At 46.2% G+C, this 18,708-nt stretch overlaps 2 protein-coding genes across 4 annotated transcripts in view; one reads left to right on the forward strand and one right to left on the reverse strand.

The window, feature by feature from the left end:
• The window catches only part of GARRE1 (granule associated Rac and RHOG effector 1), an 80,059-nt gene extending 75,542 nt beyond the window's left edge, over positions 1-4,517 (reverse strand). The window contains exon 1 of one of the 3 annotated variants that reach the window (XM_059903655.1): positions 4,468-4,517. The gene's annotated coding sequence lies outside the window, so the exon portion shown is untranslated. The remainder of the gene's footprint in view (positions 1-4,467) is intronic. The other 2 variants (XM_059903653.1, XM_059903656.1) reach the window with 2 other exon arrangements.
• Positions 706-4,743, forward strand: LOC132352942 (proline-rich protein 2-like). The gene is made up of 2 exons (XM_059903745.1): positions 706-721; positions 3,890-4,743. Exons 1-2 carry the CDS (start codon positions 706-708, stop codon positions 4,741-4,743), a joined length of 870 nt encoding a protein of 289 aa, XP_059759728.1.
• Positions 4,744-18,708: the final 13,965 nt, after the last annotated feature.

The following is an 18,708-nucleotide window of genomic DNA, read 5'->3' on the forward strand; positions in this document are numbered from 1 at the left end:
CGTGCAGGCTGAATCGAGGGGACATCCAACATGTCATTTCTCTTATAATAGTAAATACCTACATCAGAGGGTTATTATGAGGACCAAACAAGGTATTATACACAAAACACTTCACACCAAACCTGGCTAGCACAGTGAGTCTCAGGGATGAACATAGCACCTGACACCCTGTTATGCCCAGTAAGTTAGAGACTGTTATTAATTGTATCTTCAAAAGCTGGCCCCACTTTCCAATCTCATTTCCCTCTACTCCCCTATTCATATCTATCCACCCTTCACCCTAAATCTCCTGCAACTCACATACCTCAAACTTGCTCAGCTCTATACCTTTACAGCCATCGTGGCCCTGCCTAAAAGTCCTCTCCCCTTCCTGTGGTTCTGGACTCACTATTTCCCACAGTACTCAGCTCAAGCACAGCCTTCACCTGGCAGTCTTCCCTAACAACTGCAGCTGGATTCTCTGAACAAGCAGTTTGGAAAGAGCCTATCTGTCATGACTTCCCACCTTCTGGTTCTCAGTGCACCCAGGAGCAAGTAGGTTCAGGGGGACTGATTCAGGCTATCTAAGCTCAAAAGGTGACTGATGTATTAACCAGAAGGCCAGTCACAAAGTTTATAAATAATGATGAGAGCTAACACCTATTGAGCACTTACCGGGGGCCAGGCAGCAAAGAGGAAGGTGCTACTATTTTCCCCATTCCTCGGATGGGGAACCAGAGAGGTTAGCCAGCATCCCAAGTCCAGGATCTGACCCAGGAGTCTGGATGCAGACCACTCTCAACAGGAAATCTCCATGTGAAGCCATGTTCTAATCAAAGGGCATTAGGATCATGGAAGCAAAGCAAAGGAAAGATTCTCTCCACTAGAGGCATCAACAGAGATGCACCCATCTGTTTGGAAGAGCAAAGGCCCAGTGGAGGACTGCACAGAGCTCCTCTGGCCCGGGTACCCAGACGGTACTACAGACACATCACCCAATTCTTCTCTTGGACCCACCACCCCAATTTCCATAGACATCATCCCAACCCTCTCCTTCTAGAATCAAAATCTTTCTTCTGAGGATATAAAATTAAATTTAAGCATCTGGCCACAAACACATTCCAATCATGCCTTCCTAGGGTTATAGCTGGGTCATTTTGGTTGAACTTAAAAGTTTTCCCTGAAATTCTCAAAACTACATTTACAAAATGTCTCTTGGCTTGTATCTTTTCTACAGATAGCTGATTTAACATTTATTCTGATTTCATTCTCAGATGATCATTGATTCATTCAACAAATACTTAATTGTTCCCCAAACACTGTGTTCTAGGCCCTGGAGATAGCAGCAGTGAACAAGACAGGCAAGATCTCTAAAACCTGTCTCCTGCTTCTAAGCACTTACGATACTTGATGGCAGCTGCTTATTTGGTTTTCTTTCCTAGGCTGTGCCTTCCAGCTCTGTATTCCAATCCTCCAGTACAGTAACTGGCCTATACTGTAAATACTCCATAAATGTGAGATAACTAAATTCATGACTAAATTCATTGGGTCTCATTTTTCTAATCCAGGGTGGGATCAGATTATGTCTGAAGTCCCTCAGAGCAAAGGTATTAGTTTAAATCAAATTGTAGGAATAGAAAGCAAATGGCAATAGAACCCAAATCAAGAAGGAAGAAGAGGGAATTCCCTGGCGGTCCAATGGTTAAGACTCCTTGCTTCCACTGCAGGGGGCGGGGGTTCAATCCCTGGTTGGGGAACTAAGATCCTGTATGCCGCATGGCGCAGCCAAAAAAAAAAAAAGAAGGAAGAAGAGTTGTGGTAAGTCAGCTGGTAAGAACTTTAGAGTCATGAAGGACAGGCCACCTTGGGAAGCAATGAAGGGCTTCATCACCTGGAGAAAGTATGGCCTCAGAAACATGTCCAGGGGTCAGTTAGAGGAAGAGAAAGAAATTACTTGCAGCAAAGTCTGAGTTGGGGTCACCGACTGGAAACAGGATGAGGGGGTGAAATGGGTCTCTACCTAGAAGTCACATGCTGGACAAGTGGGAAGGAGCATGCACTGGGGGAAAGAGGTAGAGATATTAAGCTAGGCCTTAGAAAATGCTTCCAGGCAGATGTGGGAAGAAGAGAAGCAACAAAGACAAGTGAAAAAGCACAGTCACAAAGTTAAGCTAATGATCACAATAGCTTAAGTCAAGAAGGCCAACCAAGAGAAGATGCACAACAGCAAGAAAGTGTGGCTCACCATGCCAAATACTTATGGTCTAGGTCAAGGGAAATGAGAAAGCAGCAGCCACTGCATCTATCAATTAGAGGACCCTCAGGAGGACAGTTTCATTATGGATAAAGACATTTGAAGCACAACCCCTGAAACATTCAGGCTCTTGGTGAACTTATACTAAGAGAAAATGGCAATCTGCTTTTTCTGTAACTCCAAAAAAGCAATTCCTTATTCAAACCAACATTCTCTCTCCACCTTGGAAGGTCATCATTTTCCACTAAGCAGAAAGTCACAGGAGGGAAAAGGAGAGACTGGACACTCAACTCACGTGATGCCCCAGTCCACTAGCTCTCAGAAACAATCATTTTCCTATAGACTTGTTAGACCCGCCTGACAAAAAGCTTCTGGTGTATTAGGCTTCGGGTTTTCAACAGAATAAACACTTAGTAAAATTTTCAGCAGAATCATGTGCAACTTGTTTAAAAATTTTTAAAGAGGATGCTTAAAACATGTTGTCTTCCAAAAATCCAGAGATAATTTTAGATTGAAAAATCTAGGCTTGCCAAGGGAATCTGAGAACTTTTCTATCTTGGTCTCCAATGCTAACCTACGTATTCGTGTGCAAAAATAGAGGAAGATTAGAATCTCAAATGCCAGACTGAAAAGTTGCCACAACAAACCTGAACTCTTCATATGGAGTTTGTTATCTTGTCAGCAAGACAGCAAATGAAACAGCAATAACTAAACTTTTTTTTACTTCAAAAGAAAAAAGCCTCAAACATGAAATACATCCTGGACTTGCAAAGGAAAATGATTTTTAAAAAAGATACTGTGAATGGAATTATGAAACAGCATACACAAAATCTAAATATCAAATCTGTAAGTAGTCCTTTACAAACACAAACTCAGAACTTTAGATCTAAAATATGATAAAACAGCAATTATAGTTTATTCCGTAAAGTTGGGAAAATCAACCTATTTGGAAAATAACTTCATATCTTCAACCAAAACCAAATTTTAAGTAAATTAAAAACAGCTAAAAGTAAAAATAAAACCATGAAATGAGAAACAAATATGGATGGATGTTATGAATATTGGGATGGAGAATAATTTTTGAAGTGTCAACAAAGGAAAAATAATACTATGTATTTTTTAAATGAATGTTACCTATGACCTCATTTGTAAATTTAACCCAAAACAACAATCAGACAAATCCTTTTGGCAGAATTGTCTATCTTGTGACGAATTAGAAACAATCTACATGTTAACTTGGTATATGTTGGCTTGGTTAACTTATGATATACAATGGTACATTATGAAGTCCATAAAAGTGATAATATCTGTATTTATTGATATCACCAAAATGTTAGCAATGGCTGTCACTGAGCGGTAGGCTGGTGGATGACTGTTACTTTAAAAACTATTGTCACAACACTTTTTGTGCTGTCTTGAATGTGAAGAAAGGAGAACGAATTGCTTTTATAATGGGGGTGAAAGGCGGAAACAAGCTATTTTCAAATTAACTGCCCCCCCCCCAAGCTGAGTATTTATCTGGCAAAATTTGTGAGGAGAATAAACAAAATTCTTATCATGCCAACCAGGCATGCTTCTTTCCTCGCACCGCGCGGAGCAGGAAGACACACCCCTGACTCTCCGCTCGCCCCTCAGCCGTGGGTCCTTCATCCTCAGCCCCGGCCCTCCGGCGGTCCCCGCGGAACCTCCCCTGGCCTGACTGCGCCAGCGGGCTCAGCGGGGCCGGAAAATCGTGTTCCTCGGGGCCCGGCCCGGCGGGGAAGGTGCGCGCAGCCGACCGGCAGCCGCGGGGCGGCGTGAGGGCCGCGTCCCTAGACAGTCCCGGTGGACCCCGGGACCCACAGGCCGCCGTCCCTCCGATGACTGCTCCGCGGGCTTCCGGGAGCGGGTCCCGGCGCCAGCGCGACCTCCCCGGCTCCGGCGGCCCAAGGGAGCGCCCCCCGCCCTTCCTGCCCCGCGTCCGCGGGGTCCCCGCCGCGCCCCCGGTCTCAGGCACGAGCCAGGAGGCCCCTCCAGGCTTCCGTCCGGTCAGCCAGCGCTCCCAGAGCCCGGCGTCCTCCACAGCGGACGGGCAAGGGGCGGGAGCCGACGGCCCTGAGCCCTGCGGCCCCACGCGGAGCGGCGCCCCACGAGCTCGTCCAGTCGCCAGCCCCGGCCGCGGCCCACCGCCCACCCACTACCCCCTGAGCCCGCCCGCCTGCGCCAGGCAGAGCCCGCTCGCGCCCGCTCCTCACCTGCGACGCGCCCCGGCCCCCAGCTCACCGCCCGAACCGGCTGTGTACACCGGAAGTGACGTCTCCGCGCCGGCCCCGCCCCCGCCCCAGGCGGACGCCGGGTGGCTGCAGACCAAGCGGCTGGGAGCGGACCCCAACCATTCCTTGCGCGAGCGGGGCGGGGACGGCCCTGCACCCCCTTGCCTAGGGACGGAGGACCTCCAAATGGGACAGCCAGGGTGGGGGTTGAGGACCGGCGGCCAGAGCCCGCAGGGTCACCCTGGTTCTCCACTGTGACTTGGCCCCCGGGCGGGAGGGGTCAGCTGCGTCCTCACAGACTTATTATGAAAATTAATTACTGAAGAACTGAGCACTTACTAGATGCCAGGTCCTCGCAGGAGCTGTAGGAACTGGATAATGCCCTCTCCCTCATACGTTTATTCTCTAGTGGTGGAAACAATCATTGTTATAAATGCGCTTGATGATACAGTGCCAATTGCGACAAGCGGTAGGAGGGGAAAGTGGAAAAGGGAGGGAGAGTGTCCCTTGACCTAGTGAAGGAGGGTTATCAGGGAATTCTTCGCTCAGGAAAAGAGCAGGAGTTGAGGTCCTAAGAGGGAGAGGAGTGGGGAAAAGAAAAAGTTGAAGAAACAGGGAGGAAAGGACATTATGGCAGAAGTAACAGCAGGTGTCTTTGGTGGCTTTGTGTTCAAGAAACGAAGGTAGTGAGAAAGTCTTACCTGAGAGCAAGGGGTGATTTTACCATACTTGTGGGTTTAAAGGGATTACTTGGGCTCCGTTGTGGAGAAGGACTAGAGAAGCAAGAGTGGATGTAGACTTGCATGCCCATGTTCATAGCAGCATTATACATAAAAGTCAAAAAGGTGGAAGCAACCCAAGTGTCCATGGATGTATGAATGGATAAACAAAATGTGGTATATCCATACAAAGGAATATATTCAGCCTTAAAAAGGAAAGGAATTCTGACACATGCTACAAATGGATGAACCGTGAAGACATTACGCTAAGTTAAAGAAGCCAGTCACAGAAAGATATATTCTATAATTCCACTTATATGAAGTACCTAGAGTAGTCAAGTTCACAGAGACAGAAAGTAGAATGGTAGTTTCCAGGGACTGGGAGGAGGGGCGCATGGGGAGTTTGTAATTAATGGGTACAGAATTTTGGGGTGGAAAGATGGATGTGGTGATGATTGCACAACAATGTGAATGTACTTAATGCCACAAAACTGTACACTTAAAAATGGTTAAAATGGGGGACTTCCCTGGTGGTGCAGTGGTTAAGAATCTGCCTGCCAATGCAGGGAACACGGGTTTGAGCCCTGGTCTGGGAAGATCCCACATGCCGTGGAGCAACTAAGCCCGTGGGCCACGACTACTGAGACTGCGCTCTGTAGCCCGTGAGCCACAACTATTGAGCCCGTGCGCCACAACTACTGAAGCCCGTGCGCCTAGAGCCTGTGCTCCGCAACAAGAGAAGCCACTGCAATGAGAAGCCCGTGCACCGCAACGAAGAGTAGCCCCTGCTTGCCGCAACTAGAGAAAGACCCCGCGCAGCAACGAGGACCCAATGCAGCCAAAAATAGAAATTGGTTAAAATGGTAAATTTTGTGCATATTTTACCATGATAGATAGATAGATAGATAGATGGATGTAGAGATCGGTTAGTAGTCTATTTCAGTTGTCCAAGCAAAAGATGATCCCGATGTAAACCAGGACCTCCACATTTTTTTGTTCTTGAACATCTATCAGGAAAAGTGTTTGAATATCGTCCAGATTTATTTTACTTATAAATTATATTATATGCACTACACTACTAATATACTATTTACATAATGGAACATACATAAAAAGAATTTTAAAAGATAAGTCTTAAGTTCTAATATTTTCTTCCTCTACCCCAATAGATTGCCTTCTTACATTAGTGGCTGTGTGAATCTCATTTTGAAAGCCATTCACAGACTATGGTAGTGGCAGTGGGGAATAAAGTCAGTGGTTGAACTAGACATGGAGGGTTGGAAAGAGGAGGGAATCCTAAATCTCTCCTGGGTCTCTGGGATGAGCCATTGGAGTGGTGACACTCAGTGCTGGGAAGCTCCTGAAGACCACATCTGGAAGGGAGGAAGACAGGAAGAAGGCCATGAGTGCCGTTGTGAACATGACATCGAAGAGGAGGCATCAAGTAGGCAGTTGGGGCTGGAGGTCTGGAGCTTGGGAGAGAGATGGAGATGCCGCTGGGGCTTAGGGGGCTGTTGAAGCTGTGGGTAGGAGCTGAAGGTGGGTGTAGATTGGGGGAAGACTTTTTTGTGGTTGGTTTTTTAAGGTGGAAGAAACTTAAACATGTTTCAATGTCAGAGAGGAAGATCCAGTTGACAAAAAGAGACTGAATATACAGGAGAAAGATGATGTGATTCATCTTGTGAGGTTCTGAAAAGGCTGGATGGGGTCTAAAATGCTTGGCCATGGGTTTACCTGAGGCTGCAGTAAAGAGTGAGGGGAGCTTGCGGACAGAGGTGTGAGGAGAGTGAGAAAGGTCTGAATGCGGAAAGGAAAAATGTGGTAGAATTTCCAAATTGTACTGAGGATCTATTCAGGTTGATAGAGCCTTCTCTCATATTAAGTGCCTTGCCCCAGCAGCTTTCAGGTAAAAGTAAGAAGATGGAGAAAGGCTTCACCTGAGGGTTGAATAACAGAGAGAGGGGTGAGTGTTACTGACATAACAGGCTGTGGAACCCAAGCTACAGGAGAAGGGATGTGACGTGGAAGAGGACAACTGGGTTGGAGGAAGTGTCCCCGGGTACTGGTGTCATCGTACCTATGTAGGCTGGAAAAGGGATCAGAGATGATGGTACCCGGCTTCTGAGTGGGCCAAGTGTGGCTCCTGCAGTCTCAGGACAAGCCCATCTCTTTTTTTCTTTTTGGCATGCGGGATCTTGGTTCCCTGACCAGGGATCGAACCCGCCCCCCCCTGCAGTGGAAGCACCGAGTCTTAGCCACTGGACCACCAGGGAAGTCCCAGGACAAGCCTATCTTTTGTTCAGAGGTTCTCCTAGCTCCTAATACAGGCCCCTCCAAGCTTCCAGTGGCCATGCCTAGAGGTACCTGATAAACACTGGATGGGGGCTTTAAAAGGGCCCCCTGGCAGGCTCTGACCTGCACACCCAAGCACCGTTGCTCACTTCACTCCAAGCTTCATGGTCCCAGAGTAATGTGCTGGAAACCACTCGTGCCTGGCACCATCTGGGCCCTTCTCTAGACTTCAGTCCAGGGCCAGGAGGTTCCGGAGACCTATTCAGCCATGCATGCAGTTTTGTTTTGTTTTTTTTAATGTTTTTGGCCGTGCTGCGTGGCATGCGGGATCTTAGTTCCCTGACCAGGGATTGAACCCGCACCCCCTGCACTGACAGCGGGGATTCTTAACCCCTGCACTGCCAGGGAAGTCCCGTGTGCACTTCCTATTGGAACTCAGTATGGACATTGCCAATCTTGGGGCCCCTTTGGTGGCGTCTGTGGTGCTCTGAGCACCAGGCTGTCTTGGACCTCTCAGACTTACCTGAGGACATCTTGTATTGTGGATATATCAAGTCTGCTTTGTGAGCACATCTATAACTATCATACCCACCTCCTAGAGGTTTGAACTATTTTCGTTCATCAAACGCACATACATATGGAGAGGAAAGGAAAAAACATCCATGTACCCACCACACAGGTTTGAGACATTTGTCACTTCATGTCACCTCTTTATTCCAAGCTCCCTTACACCAGAGTGCCAAAAAAGAGGATGGAGCCCACAGGTCTGGAGGTGGAGGCTGGACCTTCCTGGAGCCCCCACGTTCTCAGGTACAGAAGCTTTGACCCAGCTCTGCAGAGAGGTCTACGGTTGGAGACTCAACATGCACAGGGGGATCGGATGGTGCCTCAGAGACCACCAGACAAACACCTCAACTTGCCCCTCAGGAAGCCAAGAAGGCCCAGGCCAGGAAACAAGGCCTCTCCCTGAATCCACCTGCCCTCCTGTGTATTGGTTAAAGGCAAAGTTGGAGCCAGACCCCATGGAAGGGATGGGAGTCTCGGAGGTTGTTCTCTGGCAGGAGTGAGCAGAACAGGGTTTCAGGAGCTCCTCAGTGACCCAAGAGCTCTGTGTTAGTGAGATGGGCCAGAGATGCACCTTGGCCATGACCTGAGATGCCTCCCCTTGCCGAGGAAAACAAAGCCTATTTTCTACGTCTAGCTTTTATGAGGGCTCCACATTCCTAACATCAGAAGAGCGGCAGAATAGGAGCATCCCACATAGAGGGGCTCATAAGGGATTAGAGAACTGATCTTCTTAAACAGCCAAAGTTATTACTGTTGGCTTGTGTGCTCTTTATGCAGTCAAAGCCAGGGCTTCCAGGCTGGGCTTTTACCTGTTGGCTTTAGTGGGCATGTCTGAAAGAAGGGCGTTCAGGGAAGAGGTTTTCACAGCCAGCCGAGTGTTCTTGGTGGTGATGGTTGGGGGGAGGGGGTGGGCAGGGGCAATGGGGTTGAGTTTGGAGAGTAACTTTTCTCCTTTACCTTATTGGTCTCCCTTGGGCCGAATATGAAAGCTGCAAGATGGGCTGTGAGCCCCAGGAAGGGTAGCTGCATTCCAGAATCCACAGCATTTGGGAGCCAGTCTGGAGCGGGCTGGCCAGACATTCTGGGCAGAGCAGCTGGCTGGCTGCTGAGTACGGAGAGACCTGGGGCAAGGCCAGTCTAGTCTATTGGGTGGTGTGCCCCAGGCAGGAAAGGGGGTGAGGGCAGCATGGGTCATGTGCCAAAGGGGAAACTTCTGCCCCAGTCTCCAGGTGGTCTCCCTGAGGAAGTCGCTCCGCACCCCTCCCTTTCCCCATAACCATTTGAGCATCCTGTTGTTCTTTCTCCATTTCCACCCTCCACTGGCTGGAAATGGCTGTGCTGTGGCCAAGAAGCCCTTGTCAGGCTGAGCTGTCTGCTTCTGTCTCACCCCCACCTCTCAGATCCCAGGTTGCCTTTGACCCTTCTGAGGGTCTGGGGCTGGCCAGGGCCCTGGGAGATCCCTGATGGGTGGGCTGGACCCCAGGATTCCAGGCCCCTTCCCCTGCAGCCAGGACAGGATACCTGGTACCACCTTAGGGAGCACGTAAGATACGTGCAGGCAGGGGGAGCTGCTGGGGGACTCCCTGAGGGCTCTTCAGGGTGTGGTGAAGCAGAGGGGGCTGGATGTGTGTGGGGTGGGGGAGGGGGAGCTGCTGGATGCACTAGGGACCACCCTAGAGGCTGTGCATACCACAGTTATCAGCTGTGAAGGTCTGCACAATGGAGATGGATGTTTTCCAGGACTCACAGACTGTCAGGGATCCAAGGACTTATGAGCAGGAAAGGAAGGAAAGGTGTGCTGGGGAGGGAACCAGGCAAGGTTCTGGTGCTGGCGGAGCCAGAAGGGCTGCACAGCTTGAGGTCAAGTTATCCTGAAAACCAGAGGGAGCTCCAGTCCATTCTATAGCTGACAGACAGCCAAGGTCCAGCTCTCCTCAGGTTCCAGTATGTCGACCTGCTGATGGGCACCACCCTAGCTCAGAAGGTCTACGCTGTGGTCTTGGTCCAGAAAGATGTGTCTCCCAAGAACTGCGGGAGGGTAGTTTGCGGAGTTGATTCTGTGGCCTTGTAAAGAGTTCAAACTTGAACACTTGGAGTTCTGAACAGTTAAATTTATGAGCATTCCCTCAGATTTGTAAATCTACAAGGGGGCCAAGACTGAGGGGCATGAGTCCCCCACATGGGTCCATCTGGTTGAAGAAACCAGAACTCTGTCCCCTTTCCTGAGTGTGGGTGGACTCTCCTTTTGGTTATCAAAATGTAATAACCCCAACTCACTGTCACTGAAACAAGAGTGGATTTATTAGCCCAAACAAAAAGAGTACTGTGGCCCCTAGAATGGCTGTCCTTGGCAGCAGTCCTGATGCCTGGGAGTAACTTACAGGCTGCCACCCTGCAGCTTGTCTGCTCCCGCTGGGCTCAGTGGGAAGGAGCGCCTCAGGGGCTGTGTTGTTTCTTCCGTTTCTTCAACACATCATGTCAGAGTCCTCCGACCCGACGACTTTGAACTTGTTTAGGCCTCCAGAGATTTTTACACGTGGTTGTCCCTAGTTGCAGTTCATTTAGGGCATCTCAAATGGGTCTTCAATTTGTAGCAAGCAGGGACAGTAAAGCTGCCACTGGTTGAGCTTCCGGTGTCAATGTTGACTTGACAACCTTGGGCACTGGTCAGAGCCTGGACTCCCTCCCAAGAGATCTGGGATACTCAGCTCATGTTATTTATTTATTTATTTGGTTACATCGGGTCTTAGTTGCAGCAGGCGGGCTACTTAGTTGAGGCTCGCCGGCTCCTTAGTTGTGGCATGCAAACTCTTAGTTGTGGCATGCATGTGGGATCTAGTTCCCGGACCAGGGATTGAACCCGGGCCCCCTGCATTGGGAGCGCAGAGTCTCAACCATTGCACCACCAGGGAAGTCCCCTCAGCTCATGTTTGATGTAGGTTCTGGATGGTAGGACCACACAGATCAGACTCCCGTTCTCAGACAGCTGGCTGCCTCCCATGTGGAATTCGGGGCACCCGGTGTTCCAGCCAGGTAGGAGAGCAGTGTGTGTGAGTGGTGAACAGTGAAAGGGGTTTCTCCCCACTCACTCCACAGGGAGAAATGGGCTCGGGGCCCAGACCTCTAGTTTTCTCACTGCTCAGCAATGTTGTGCCTAACCTTAACCCTAAGCCACACAGCTGCCAAATATTCATGCTTTCCATTTAGGGGCAAAACTGGGCAGAACCAAATAACATTTTAAAGCCAAGTTACTAGAAATATTTGAGAAAAGGCTGAGTTTATAAACTAAAATTTGGCTCTTAACCTACAATGATTTCATTGCCATGAAACATTGCTGTTAAAGTGCAAAATAATGAACCATGCTCGCTCTGCACTGCAACAAATGAGTCTGGGCAGCTCTATCCAGTTCTGAGACTACAATGAGGCTCTCAGAAGGAGCTGATGAAACTAAAAGCCACCTTTGACTTATAAGCCAACACTTATAAGAATCACCAAGGAGGGAATTCCCTGGTGATTCCAGTGGTTAGGACTTGGCGCTTTCACTGCTGGGGCCCGAAAAAAAAAAAAAAAAAAAAGGAGATTGGGCTTATTGAAAGGGAGCTAGGTTGCGTTAAACATATATGGAGAACCCTGAAAGTGAAACTTTATCTCACATATAGCCTATCAGATCAGTAAGAAGAAATGAGATTACTTCTCAAAAATCCTGTGATCTCATCAAATTAGCAGTTTCCACATCTGCATAGGCATAGTCACAGGCAAATCCAAGAGAACCATGAGTCCAGAAGCTGTCACAAGCTTGGTCTCCTCTCGGGACAGGTCTCTGGTTGTGGGGCTCTTTAAGTTGTTTGAAAGCATGAATCATGGACCTCCTCTTCCAGGAAGCCTTCTCTGAAATCCCCAACGCTATATTTTCCCAGACATGGTATTTATCTCACAGAACAGTTAAGTTTTGCCCCTCCTGGACTGTGAACTTCTATGATATTCATCTCATACCCAACTGTATCTCCAGCACTTGGCACCGCATATAGCAAACAGCAGGCATTCATAAAGTAACTTGCTCACTTATTCAACAAGTTTCTAAGCACCCACCACGGGGCCAGGCATGGTGCCAGGTTCTGGGAATGGAGTGGTGAATAAGACAAAAGTGATCCTTCCCCAAACAAAAATGACAAAAGGTAAAACATAGACATGCAAGCATAGTGAGGACATGTTGCAGTGAAGAAAAATAGTCAAGGAGAACTTAACACATTCTGGAAGGTCCTGAAAATGTAATGTTTAAACTGACATTTGAAGAATGAGAAGCAATTAGTTGGGGGAGAGACCTCCAGGTGAAAGGAATTGCAAAGGCCTTTGGAATTTGACTCATTTTGGAATTTGGAACTAAGGGAAAGCTAAGGGTAGTTCCCCAGGGACTAGATCATAGAAGGCAGGCTGGGAAGGATGAAACTCTTTCTTAAGAGAAACAGGAAGTCGCTGGAGAGTTTGATGCAAAAATTTGTGTTTCCATAGCGCTGGGGTGGGGAGGGCAGAGGCAGAGGGAGTTATCAAGGCACTCAGGGGTCTCTGTGTGGTCTCAGAGGGCAGAGCAATGGAGAGAATCTAAGGTCCCCTTCCATATATCTTTTATCTTGATGTTTAATTTACATAAAATACACAGATCTTAAGTGCACAGTTCAAATTTTCACTTACGTACTGTGCCCACCACCCCAATCAAGATATAAATACTTTAGCAGGCCCTGCCTCCTCCAAATATAACTACTAATCTCCATCACCAAGGTTAGTTTTGCCTGTTTTTGAGTTTTATGTAGATGTAATCATACAGTATATACTCTTCTGTGTCTGGTTTCTTTCACTTATCATGATGTCTGTGAGATTTATTTATGTCGTGTAGAGCAAGTTTGGTTTTTTTTTCACTGTATTCCATTGATAAATATACCACTATTTAGTCATTCTACTGTTGGACATTTATTTCCAGGTTTTGGCTATTATGACTTACACTATGAGCATTCTTACATGTCTTTTGGGGGACATAAGCCAATCACTTCTACTGAGTATGTACCCAACAGTGAAACTGCTGGGTCATAAATATACATATTTAGCTTTAGTAGATCCTGCCCATTAGTTTTCCAAAATGGTTATACCGATTTACACTCCTACCATTAAAGTCTGGAACGCTCAGTTCATCCATGTCCTCACCAACACTTCACATTATGGTCGTTTTTTTTTTTTTTTTTTTTTTGGCTGCGCGGCTTGTGGCCTCTTAGTTCCCCAACCAGGGATCAAACCCGTGCCCCCTGCAGTGGAAGCATGGAGTCTTAACCACTGGACAGCCAGGGAAGTCCCAACATCATGGGTCTTTTATGGCATCTCATTGTGGTTTTTTTTTTTTTTTTGGCGGCACCCCTCAGCTTGGGGATATTAGTTCCCCGACTAGGGGAACTAGGGGAACCACTGAACTGCCAGGGAATTCCCTCCTTGTGGTTTTTTTGTTTTGTTTTTTTAAAATTATTTATTTATTTATTTATGTTTGGCTGTGTTGGGTCTTCATTGCTGTGCGAGGGCTTTCTCTAATTGCGGCAAGCGGGGGCCACTCTTCATCGCGGTGCGCGGACCTCTCACTATCGCGGCCTCTCTTGTTGCGGAGCACAGGCTCCAGACGCGCAGGCTCAGTAGTTGTTGCTCATGGGCCCAGTTGCTCCCCGGCATATGGGATCTTCCCAGACCGGGGCTCGAACCCGTGTCCCCTGCATTGGTAGGCAGATTCTCAACCACTGCGCCACCAGGGAAGCCCCCTCCTTGTGGTTTTAATTTGCATTTTTTGATGACAAAAAGTATTAAAAACCTTTTCATATGTTTATTAGATATTTATTAGACAGAACTTATTGTCTGTTCAAGATTTTAAAAATTGAATTGTTGGTCCTTTAAAAAAACTGATTTGTAATTCTTTATATATATATAATATATATATTATGAGCCCTTTGATGGCTAATATTCCATAATGCAAGTATCTTCTCCCAGGCTGTGGCTCCCATTTTCACTCTCTTGATATCTTTTGATAAAACAAATTTTTAGTCTTAATGAAGTCCAATTTCTCTTTCATGGTTATCACTTTTTTTTTTTCATGGCTATCACTTTTTGTGTCTTTTTTGCCTACTCCAAGGTCTTGCATATATGCCCTTATTTTTTCTCAGAAATGTTTTGTAGTTTTGTAGTTTCCAGTGTAGAGATCTTGCACATCTTTCATTAGATTGCTAGATATTTGATTTTTTGGCGGCTACTATTATAAATGGTAATATTTTAACTTTTCATTTTCTAATGACTTGTTGCTTGTGCATAGAGACAAGCAATTTTTGTAGCTGTTGATAATTCACCTATTAATTGCAGCAGTTTGTGGATAGGTTTGGATTTTATACATACCCCACTGTGTCATGTTAAAAATGATAGTTTTCTTTTTCCCAATCTTTATACCTTTCTTTCTTTTTCGTTTCTTATTGCACTAGCTAGGACAGCCAATATAATGCTGAATATAAGTGACGCTAACTGACACCAGTCACAAGAGGAGTGTTCAACATTTCACCATTACATGTGATGCTGGTGTACATTTTTTGTAAATGTCTTTTATTAGATTAGGAAGTTCTCATCTATTCCCAATTTCCTGAGTTTTAAAATCTCTTTTTGAAAGGCTGAAGACGGTGTGCACACCCAGTTTGTTCATGGGGGGTGTAGAGAGGATCCAATGTGAAAAGATGTCAGCCTGCTCCATTAGGTACCCTGGGGCTCATGCCAGCAATTGTTGGGATACTGCCAGCCTTTCCACCAACAGTCTCTGTGGCTCATCATTGCCAGGTCATCTGTAGTTGGCTGTTACAGACATTACTTGCACCCACTAATATTGGTTCTATACTTCCCTGCCTCCTTAAGTGAGAACAAGGGAAGTTCAAGTTGGGATAATGCAAAAATGAGCATGTCTGACAGTTCCTTTCTATTCCTGGGAAAAGAAAAAGCAGCTATCTTCTGACTGTGCTAGGAATAGACACCAGGACAGTGGCCTATCTCTGTTCAATGGAAGTCTGAAGACTGCAGGATTTCCAGATTTAAACCAAGTAGCAGCTGAAAGAAAAAAGTAAGCTGGCTTAGACACTAGGTATGCTTTGAGCATAAGTCATGACCTGGGATGATGAAAGCTGCAGAGCAAATCCATTGACAGTCTGGAAACCAGACATAGAGAGGCATCTGACCCAGGAACACATCCAGGGAGAGGATATAAGAAGTATGGACAGGCTTGGCATTTCTTGCTTTGTCAAGAAGCCCTCTAGATACTTGCAGAGAATAGGCCTGAGGTTCTGATCATTCACAACTACAGATAAACCCAGTGCCAGGTTACAGGCAGCTCCAAGGCCTAGTCCCTGCGGGAGCTGAGCTGGATCTCCATGCTGTCTGGAGCAGCAGCAGTGCTGGACGCAAATTCACTGCTGTTGAACACCAGCTCACGGCCCTGCAACTTATTTTTACATCTGTGACTCAGAGGCCTAGACCAGGACTGAGGCCTTGGGGAGAGAGAGGCCCTGCTTCGGGGTTGGCTCTTGCGAGCAGCATGGGTCTGGCTGTTTGACACCATGATCACATCCATTTCAGACCATAGTTGCAGTGATACCATTGCCAGTAGGACACAGTCTCTTGAGGCCTCCATATTAGATGCCTTCTCTAAGACACGTGATATAATCTGGCAGTCAGATTTGTATTCCCAAAAATTCATTCTGGCTACTGCATGGAAAATGAATTGGAAGAGTGTAGTATGGGTGGAGGGTGACCAACGAAGAGGCTATTACAGTAGTACAGGCAAGAGTTGATGGTGCTGGACTTCTCTGGTGGCGCAGTGGTTAAGAATCCGCCTGCCAATGCAGGGGACATGGGTTCAAGCCCTGGTCTGGGAAGATCCCACAGAGTTGCCTCAGAGCAACTAAGCCCACGTGTCACAACTACTGAGCCTGCGCTCTAGAGCCCGTGTGCTACAACTACTGAAGCCCGCGCGCCTAGAGCCCATGCTCCGCAACAAGAGAAGCCACCGCAGTGAGAGGCCTGCGCACTGCAACGAAAAGTAGCCCCAGCTCGACACAACTAGAGAAAGCCCGCGCACAGCAACAAAGACCCAACGCAGCTGGGGGGGGGGAGAAAAAAAAAAAGGGTTGACGGTGCTTCACACTCAAGTAGAGGCAAACAGATTTCTCATTCAAGACAGTAAACCAACTACAAATGTTTACCTTTTCCTTTAAGACTACATTAAATTGTCAGTAAATGACTAAGATGATATTTATAATATAAATAGAATTGGGCAGGGAGGAATCTGTGAGGTATTTTTCAACAAATTTCTAGATTGATTAGAGCAGATGAAAGAAGTACGGTGACCCAGGGCAGAACAGAGGGTGCTGTCGCCTGGACCACACCCGGGGGTGCTATTGTGCAGGAGGAGCCACTTGCCTGAAACTCTGAAATGCTTCAGACTCTGAAGCAGGAGGTACGACAGAGGGCAAGCGTGAGAAGGGGGCTTGGAAACAGGAAAACTAATCTAAGGTCTGTCTGCACAGCAAGCAGTGAACAGTCTTGTTTCTCACTGCAGTTAGAATGACCTATAATTAGACAACACACTCCTAGGAAAAACAAAACAAGTACAAGGAAGATTCTTTCCTGCAGGTACGGTGTTTCTGTGGATCTGGAAACATTGGCACCTCTGAACAAGCCCTCAGAGACCTCAAAGATAAAGATCACAACTTAGAGCATTTGTCAGATGACAAATCCTGGCCACACCCAGAGCTCCAGGGCAACTCTTCTGCTTCCTTCCAATAAGAGATAAGCAAGAATTGTCAGATATTTGAATAAAGTCTACTACAGGAAGTCTACTACCAAGATTAACAACCTTGGTTAAAAAAAACTAAGAAACACAAAGGTTCGATTTGATAGTCTTTTTTTTTTTTTTTACTTTATTTATTAAAAAAAATTTTTCTGGCTGCACTGTGCGGCATGCAGAATCTTAGTTCCCTGACAAGGGATCAAACCTTTGCCCCCTGCAGTGGAAGCGCAGAGTCTTAACCACTGGACCACCAGGGAAGTCCTCCTCAATTGGACAGCTTCTACATTTGAGTAAGAGGGAGATCTAGCGAAAGAACAGGGTGGGTAACATCAAAGAAATTATCTAAGAAGTAATAAGAGAAAGAGCTAAAGGAAAGATACGAATCTTTAAGTCAAAAGGGTCTACATGGGAGTTCCCTGGTGGTCTAGTGGTTAGGATTCAGCGCTTTCACTGCTGTGGCCCAGGTTCAATTCCTGGTCAGGGAACTCCCACAAGCCATGCCGCACCCCTCCCCCCCACAAAAAAAAAAAAAGAGGAAAAAACACATCATCTATCAGCGGAAAAAAATCAAATTGGCATCAGACTTAGCACCACTGCATGTAAGATGAACAGTCAGCGATTGAGCTAAGAATGATTTTTACATTTTTAAAAGGTTGTTAAATAAAAAAAAAAGAGGAAGATGTGACAGAGAACCTACTATCTGGTCCTGTATACTTTTTAAGAAAGCTCCCTAAGTAAGAATTCTAACAAGAAAATGGAAAACATGGCATCCAGGAAACTGTGACTCTAACCCAGGAGAGCAATGAAGAGAAATCCCAGGATCCTAAGTTTCCTGAAGATCTCGAAAGCAACATGTTTGTATAACCTTTCGCAGAATGGCCAAAGTTTATAGTACAATAGTCTCTAGGAAAAAAGGAGACTTCATAGACTAAATCAAATGATAGTTAACAGTTTGGAAAAACTTTATTATATGATGAAGGCAACAAATACAAGCAAAAAAGAACATTCAGAAACTCCCGGAAAATCAAAAAGCTGTAGGGAAAATAATGGTCCAAGGAAAAAGTGGTCTAAGTGAGATTTGAAAATTGGTGAGCTCAAGAAGAATGGAGTAGATCCCAATTAATAGAGGATATGAGAGAGAGCACAAGAGAACAAATACACACGTGCAAGAGCCAATCAGAAATTCTACAGATGGGCTTCCCTGGTGGTCCAGTGGTTAAGGCTCCACGCTCCCAGTAAAGGGGCATGGGTTTAATCCCCGGTCAGGGAATTAAGATCCCGCATGCCGCCAGGTGCAGTCAAAAGAAAAAAAAATTATATGGAAAAATATTGTGAACAAAAACAAAACCAAGATAAAATACAAACTTCAGGATAGTGGTTTCCTTTTGGGTGAAGCAGAAATGGAATAAGGGAGTGGTAATACATAGATGCAGGTTGTTGGTAATGCTCTAGTTTTTGGGTTAAGTGACAGGTTCAGTTACTCATATTATGGCTCACATATCCTTTTGCATATATGAAATGTGAAAAAGGAAAAAGATAAAGGAAAAACAATCTAAAAATTGAAAAAAGGCAAGGTCCAGTCATGAAGCAAATTAAAATGTAGATGATCTTAAGAAACTGATGGAATCCAGAAAAAGACAATTTATTTAATCTTGATCATAGTAATATATATGTATTTTTGAAAGGTACAGTATTTATGGTTCTAGAACTGTAGAGAAGGCACATCACTTGGCTCTGTGAAGAAGAATTCTTATAAAATCATATCAGAATATTATTGGTCTTCAGCTTTTAAAGTCA

Source organism: Balaenoptera ricei, chromosome 19, assembly GCF_028023285.1.
Source record: "Balaenoptera ricei isolate mBalRic1 chromosome 19, mBalRic1.hap2, whole genome shotgun sequence".
In the NCBI taxonomy this organism is placed as follows: Eukaryota; Metazoa; Chordata; class Mammalia; order Artiodactyla; family Balaenopteridae; genus Balaenoptera; species Balaenoptera ricei.